Source organism: Bubalus bubalis, chromosome X (assembly GCF_019923935.1).
Source record: "Bubalus bubalis isolate 160015118507 breed Murrah chromosome X, NDDB_SH_1, whole genome shotgun sequence".
Taxonomy (NCBI): Eukaryota; Metazoa; Chordata; class Mammalia; order Artiodactyla; family Bovidae; genus Bubalus; species Bubalus bubalis.
In genome coordinates, this window is record NC_059181.1 from 111,087,540 (window position 1) to 111,095,773 (window position 8,234).

General features: G+C 37.0%; 1 protein-coding gene across 1 annotated transcript; it reads left to right on the forward strand.

Moving 5' to 3' along the window:
* The first annotated feature begins 1,972 nt into the window (after positions 1-1,972).
* Positions 1,973-3,850, forward strand: LOC102408139 (RNA polymerase II elongation factor ELL2-like). Its single transcript, XM_044936500.1, has one exon. The coding sequence runs from the start codon at positions 1,973-1,975 to the stop codon at positions 3,848-3,850; it is 1,878 nt and encodes a 625-aa protein (XP_044792435.1).
* The last annotated feature ends 4,384 nt before the right edge of the window (positions 3,851-8,234 follow it).

The window sequence follows — 8,234 nt, forward strand, 5'->3', positions numbered from 1 at the left end:
TGTAGAATGTAGTTGCCACAGGTATGGAATCAGAATCTAGTAGAGGAGACAGACACATGAGTAATAAATGATAAGATGTGTGGTGTTTTTCATAGACCCACTGTGCTTTGGGACTGTCATGAAGGGAAGTATTAGTTTTGAGTAGAGGAAGGTCATATGGATGGATGAGTAGAAATTTAATGGGCTGAACCTAATATGAATGAGACAAGTAGAGAGTATTGATGATGCCCTCATTTGCTCAACAAATGATGGGCATTTAGGTTGTTTCTATGTTTTTGCTTTTGTGAACAATGCTGCAATGGACATGGGAGTGGAGATATGTCTTTGAGATGTCATTCACATTTCCTTTGACTATATACCTAGGAGTGGGATTGCTGAATCACATGGTAGCTCTATTTTTAACTGATTAAGGAACTTCCATACTGTCTTTCATTGTAATTGTACAAATTTATGGTCCCACCAACAGTTCATGAGTGTTCATTTTTCCACACATCCTGACCAATACTTGTTATCTCTTGTCTTTTAGATGATAGCTATTCTGACAGGTCTGAGGTGCTCATTGTGATTTGATTTGCATTTCCCTGATAATTAGTGATATTGAGCACATTTTCATTAATTTTACTCTTTAAGTAATGAGAACTATGACTTGTTTTAGAGTACAGTTGATTGGAATCATAGTTGATATTTTGAAGACAGAAAGAAGAAAAGATGGCAGGCAAGAAATCAAGTTAGGAAGAGAGGACATGATGTTGGATAAGATACTTTTGGCCTAAATTAGGACAATAGCTGTAGTGTGGGAGAGGAAGGGGTGGATTTGAATGTTATGCAGAAAGACTTGGTAAGAATGTAAGCAGTATGAGAACAAGGATTTTTGTTTGCTTCTGTTTTGTTCATTGCCATATTCCCAAGCATCTAGAGTACTGTTGGGCACATGATAGATATTAGATAGCTATCTATTGGATGAATGATATATTTGGTGGCTTAATAATTGTTTTGGAGGGAAATTAATGAGAAGTATATTTGAGGGAGTAGCAGAAGATGACGTTGAGGTTTTCTAGTTGTGTGATAAGGTGAAAGATGCTGCCATCAGTAAAGGTTGACAAATCTGAGAATAAGATGGGCTAGGAATGTGAAGACATTGAGGAGGGAGAATTGTGCCTTATATTTTTTTAGTGTGAAATTTGTTGGAACTGGTTGGAATTTCTTATAATCTGTGTGCATTCAGTAATTCCACTGTATGTCTTTAGCATGAGTGGCTGCAAGATTTATTTCAGCATGGGCAATTTTACCTGGGTAACCCTGTGATCTGTTAAGGATCATCTTTAGGAAGAATGCAAATAAGCAGAATAATGCACAGAAGGGGCAAGCTAAGGAGCTGAAAAGTCCTTCTACTCATTGGTGATAGTTGAGAAAGAGAAATGAGCACCTCTGAACTGTTGGCTTTTACCCACTATTTAAACAAAATAGTGTGTTTAGCTATCAAGTGAGATCGCCTGTTGGTAGGGCAGGCTCCAATTCCAAGGAGGATTCAACAGCCCACGTGCATGTCAGAGTAAATGCAAGGAGAAATTAATATTAATTATACTATGTGGAAGCCCTCTCTAGTTTCCATAAGCTTGAGACCTCTGTTAATCCTCCCATTAAGTACTTCTGCTTGATGTTGGGTTTACTGGGAAGAGACTATGTACTGAGCTCAGAGAATAATTCAGCACTTTCCACTTAAGGTTAACAGTTCCTCCTGAAGAGGAATGAAAAATGTGAAAGGAAAAACATAGGAGAGTGATTAGATCTTTCCATCATATTTACCTCTCCAAGTTCTATGTCAACCAGGCACTTCTTGCTTTTGTTACATGGGCGAAAAGTCTCTTAGTTTTATAAACAACAGCCTAAGAGAAACATTTTCAGCCAAAGAAAGGCATTCTTTTCTGAAGTATTTTACTGTGTAAACTTTGATCTTTACAGATATGACTATATGAAAGCTTCCAGAGGCAGAGAAGTGGGGGAAGTGGTGCTTCAGGAAAGAGAGGTGGCAGTGGATGAGGCAGACTGTATAGAGCCAAGGCAAGCCCATGGCTCTGTGCTACCCAGGCAGCTTTCCAGGCCAGCCATTCAGGCAACTGATTCCAGTGGCAACCATGGAAACTCAGTAATGCCTCAGTCTTATCTTCCGTTCCAAGGACTCCCAGAGCTTATGAAAATTCCCCCAGACACTTCACCTGCTAAAGGATACAGATTTCACTTTCAGTTGTCAAATGTGAATAAAGACAACCATCAAGACCATATGCAACAAGATGTCTCCAGCTGTTATCCTTTGCAGCCCAGTTGCTTGTATCAGATGCAAGAAAACGAGATAGACTGTACAGCAATCTACTCTGAGCTCTTGATGCAAGTGAGAAAAAGCCAGGCAGACAAGAAATCATACAACAAACCAAAGTACGTAAGACCATGTGTAGCAAACACAGTGCCAATTCGGAAAGCACCTCAAGTCATTCCAGATCCAGTGCCTGAGAGAAAAAGAACAACTCCTATGAACCTGGCTTACACAATCCGTAAATCACGCGTGCCCTATAGTGTTCACGCACGAACCTATCGGGACAGGGTTATTCACTTATTAGCACTGAAGGACTACAAGAAACATGAACTTCTTGTTCGACTTCAGAGAGACGGAATGACTGAAGAGGAGAAGGACTCCCTTGGAAAAATTTTGCAGGAAGTAGCTCATCTGAATACTCAGAATCGTTCATATTCTTTAAAGAATTGTGTTTTTAAAGAGCTCCAAAAAGACTGGCCTGGGTACAATGAGGTGGACAGGCAGACATTGGAGTTAGTGCTTTCCAGAAAAGTATATCCACTTCTCAATGTTACTGGCACCGACCACCCACAATTTTCTATAGATTCTAGTACAGATGAAATATCTTTTCATTCTCAGGAACAACTTTACAATTCAGCTGACATTGATTATTCAAAGAACAAAAAAGTTAGAATATCTCACCTGACAACTAAACAACAGCCAGCATCAAGTGATTGTTTGAATAACACTAGTGAAATATCTGCCATGGGTCACCCACCATACTCTGAATCTACCACCAATCTTAGCTCTCCATCATTGCCGAACATCCACCTTCCGACTTCAAATTATCTTCAGCCTGTCTATTCTAAGTGTAGTTATTCTAGCATTACAGAAGGACCTGAGACTCAAGACCCACCTGTTGACAGGTTTAGTCAAAGCAGTAGAATTTTTGAGTGCCAGCAGAATAAACACTCTGTGCAAACAGTAACCTCTATTTCAGTTACAATGAAGTATCCGAAGCATATGGAGAAACAGCATTCACTGACTAGTGAGGAATTCAAATACAAATTTACAGAATATAAAGCAAAATGCAAAGAGTACAGTATTAAGATTTTGGAGAAACAGCAGACAGATAGTGAAAGACAAGATGAAGGTGCAAAACCAAATTCAAGTGAAGAAGTTGCAAAGGTTTGCACTCCCACTGGGAAGACTTGTTCAACATCTGAGCTTCCAGATTTTCTGACTAGCTACGTCACTATAATTTCCTCTGAGCAACGTGAGCGTTATGAGAAGGAATTTAGAGTAGATTATGAGGAATATAAGGCCTTACATGAAAAGTTGATGCCTTTTTCTAAAATATTTGTTTATCTAACGTCACAAAAGGAGAAGTTTCCTCCAGATTCAAGAGAATATGAAGATATTAATAAAAAAATCTCACTAGAATATCAGAAGATGAAACGGATGAATCACAATTATTTTAAAGAAAAACTCAGATGCCAATATCTCTACAACAAGCTGGCTCACATTAGAGAGCTGATAAATAATTATGACCAGCAGTGAATTCAGTCATAGCCTGAGAATAGTTCTAGAACCAGAGTAAATAAATGTAAGCTTATTTATTTAAAATTTCAAATTACTTACTCTAAGATTCGAAAAGGATGAAGCCTCGCTGTTGAAACAATCAGTAGTACTATTGTAATTTTCCTTTTTCTTTTTTTTTTAATTTTATTTTTATTAGCTTTATGTTTCTTTATTTTTATTTGATTATTTTGTTTTATTTTATGTTGATTTATGTTTCTTTTTTTTAAGTTTCTTTTTATTTATTCTTATCATTTACTTTTTATTTTATTTTGCCTTTTATGTACTTCTGAAGCTGTTTCATCTGTTCTCTTCTACCTCAAAATTTGTTTTCATTCTTTTTGTTCTTTTCAAAACATCTGAGGATCCAGTGACTTTGAAACAAACTTGTACACATTTAAAAAACAAAAGCTTATAATGAGCAATGGATAGTGCTTTTGAATAAATATAGCCTCTTTTGCTTTTTTAACATTTATGCAAGTTCATCCTTAAAACACAGATGTTCAGAAAATTATAGAAAATACCATGATTCTTCAAGCAGTACACATTTTCGTTTCATTAAGTTTGTTGATCAAACATGAAACTTGATTTTATCTTAGAGAGCACAACTTATGTGGTCAAACATGCAAAGCTTTTAACTAACAATTCTATGTTATCTCTTCAAAGTACTGCCAGTTGAAACAGGGAATATTATGTTTGCAAATTTAAGTTTTCAAATGTTTTCCACAATATGAATATTGTCTTTAGTAAATGTTTGTTTCCATCATCTAACAAAAAGTTAGTACATAGCAAAGAATGACAGTTTTGTACAATGCTATGCTATGCTAAGTCACTTCAGTCATGTCCGACTCTGTGTGACCCCATAGACGGCAGCCACCAGGCTCCCCCATCCCTGGGATTCTCCAGGCAAGAACACTGGAGTGGGTTGCCATTTCCTTCTCCAATGCATGAAAGTGAAAAGTGAAAGCGAAGTCGCTCAGTCGTGTACGACTCTTAGCGACCCCATGGACTGCAGCCTACCAGGCTCCTCCATCCATGGGATTTTCCAGGCAAGAGTACTGGAGTGGGGTGCCATTGCCTTCGAGGCTAAAAATAAAATGAACACCTAACAACTTGAAAATCAATTTAGGAAGCAGAAGATTCCCAAGTCCTTTGCAGGTACCTTTATTCTTTTATTTTTCCTGTGTCCCTGTCCCGCCTCACCTGAAAGTGATAAACACTCCCCCAAATTTATGTTTACCTTTGATTTTCTTTTTAAATCAGTTCAGTTCAGTTAAGTTGCTCAGTTGTGTCCAACTCTTTGTGATCCATGGACTGCAGCATGCCAGGCTTCCATGTCCATCACCAACTCCTAGATCTCACTCAAACTCATATCCACTGAGTCGGTGATGCCATCCAATCATCTTATCCTAGGTCATCATCTTTTCCTCCTGCCTTCAGTCTTTCCAAGCATCAGGCTCTTTTTCCAATGAGTCAGTTCTAAGCATCAGGTTGCCAAAATATTAGAGTTTCAGCTTCAACATCAGTCCCTGCAATGAACACCCAGGGCTGGTCTCCTTCAGGATGAACTGGTTGGATCTCCTTGCAGTCCAAGGGACTCTCAAGAGTCTTCTCCAACACCACAGTTCAAAAGCATCAATTCTTCAGTGTTCAGCTTTCTTTATAGTCCAACTCTCACATCCATACATGACTAGTGAAAAAACCATAGCTTTGAATAGATGGACTTTTGTTGGCAAAGTAACATCTGTGCTTTTTAACATGCTGTCTAGGTTGGTCAGAGCTTTTCTTCCAAGGATCAAGTATCTTTTAATTTCATGGCTGCAGTCCCAATAAGCAGTGATTTTGGAGCCTAAGAAAATAAAGTCACTGTTTCAATTGTTTCCCCATCTATTTGCCATGAAGTGATGGGACCGGATGCTATGATCTTAAATTTTTGAATCTTGAGTTTTAAACCAACTTTTTCACTCTCCTCTTTCACTTTCATCAAGAGGCTCTATAGTTCTTCTTTGCTTTCTGCTATAAAGGTGGTGCCATCTGCGTATCTTAGGTTATTGATATTTCTCCCCAAATCTTGATTCCATCTTGTGCTTCATCTGGCATTTCACATGATGCACTCTGCATATAAGTTAAATAAGCAGGGTGACAATATACAGGCTTGACAAACGCCTTTCCCAATTTGGAACCAGTCTGTTCCATATCTGACACTAATTGTAGTTTATTGACATGCATACAGAGTTCCCAGGAGGCAGGTAAGTTGGTCTGGTATTCCCATCTCTTGAAGAATTTTTCACAATTGGTTATGATCCACCCAGTCAAAGACTTTGGTGCAGTCAATAAAGCAGAAGTAAATGTTTTTTTGGAACTCTCTTGCTTTTTTTTTTTTTTTATGATCCAGTGGTGTTGGTAATTTGATCTCTGTTTCCTCTGGCTTTTCCAAATCCATCTTGAACATGTGGAAGTTCATGTTTCATGTACTTCTGAAGCCTGGCTTGGAAAATTTTGAGCATTTCTTTGCTAGCATGTGAGATGAGTGCAATTGTGTGATAGTTTGAACATTCTTTGGCATTGCCTTTCTTTGGGATTGGAATGAAAACTGACCTTTTCCAGTCCTGTGGCCACTGTTGATTTTTCCAAATTTGCTGACATATTGAGTGCAGCACTTTCACAGCATCATCTTTTAGGATTTGAAATAGCTCAACTGGAATTCCATCACCTCCACTAGCTTTGCTCATAGTGATGCTTCCTAAGGCCCACTTGACTTCACATTCCAGGATGTCTAGCTCTAGGTGAGTGATCACAGCATTGTGGTTATCTGGGTCATAAAAATCTTTTTGTATAGTTCTTCTGTGTAGTCTTGCCATCTCTTCTTAATATCTTTGGCTTCTGTTAGGTCCATACCATTTCTGTCCTTTATTGAGCCCATCTTTGCATGAAATGTTCCCTTGGTGTCTCTAATTTCTTGGTATCTCTAATATCTACTATATTTATAAGCATCTTTAAACAGTATATTGTTCACTTTTTTAATCTTTGGGAAAATGATCTCATACTGTAGCTAGTTGTCATCTTGTTTTTTCAGCCAACCTTATTTTTGTTGCAATGGCCTGGAATGGAATCTACAATATCTCAGAGGCATACTTGTACTGCCAATGAAACTAATCAACTTGGAATTCTTCAATTTAATAACTAATATGTTCTTTAAAAGGAAAGATAGATTAAAAACATATACAAAGTAAAAAAAAATAAAAAATAAAATAAACCTTTATTTTACTAAAATAAAAATAAAAATAACTTTTTATTTTATAAAAATAAAATAAACCTTTATTTTACTAAAATAAACCTAGGATTTATTTATGCTGATGTGTAAATAAGTAGCTTATTTGTTTTTTCACTTATATGTTGGATCATCATATGCCTTTTGCATTATTTAGCCACCCATTTTCTTGTTACCAGAAATTGGGTTTTTTCTCTTTCTCTCTCTTTTCTTTCTTTCTTTTTCTTATTATTACAATGTTGCTGTCAACATTTTTTGCAAATTTACCCTTTTCCATCATCTGTGCTTTTATTTTCATTTAATTTTATTTTATAGCCTGTAGGAACTTACTGCTTCTGTATGATCACTATTTAGTTTTACCTGAATTTTCCCTTGGTTTTCAGGCTTCCCTCTATTTTCTGATTTCTGGCTCATATGATTTTCTTTTTTCTTGAAAGTTCCTTTTATTCTTTTATATGGTTTGACTGGCAGTGAATCCTCTCAGTTTTTTAGTTTGTATATGCTTTTAATCGATCTTTCCTTTTAAAGAACATGTTAATTATTAAATTGAAGAATTCCAAGTTGATGATTATTTTCATTGGCAGTACAAGTATGCCTCTGCGATATTGTAGATTCCGTTCCAGGCCATTGCAACAAAGTGAATATTGCAATAAAGCAAGTCACAAAATTTTTTTGTTTCCCTGAGATTCAAACCCCATTCTAATTTAAACTCTTACGTGAGGTAATCCAACAGCCATGCTAGGGAGAGAGCTTCTAAATGAGCAAGTAAGCAGGACAATTAACAACAGACTTTGCCTGCTAATGCATTGTGGCACGGGACTAGGTTTTGAATTCATAACTTGAATTGAATCCCGACCCTGCCACTTTCTATGCAACTTTGGAGAGGTTGTATGATACCTTTGGAGGTTAGTTTTCCTATCTGTGTGTTGGTAATAATAATACTCAACTCAACTCAAAACAAAACAAAAAAAACATTCACCTCACAGAGTAATTGTGTCTAGTGCAAGGTAAGCAATCAATGAAAAAAAGAGCTGATCTTGATATAATTACTTTTCCCTGTAGGCAACAAAAATACAAATCAGTGAGCAGCAGGGT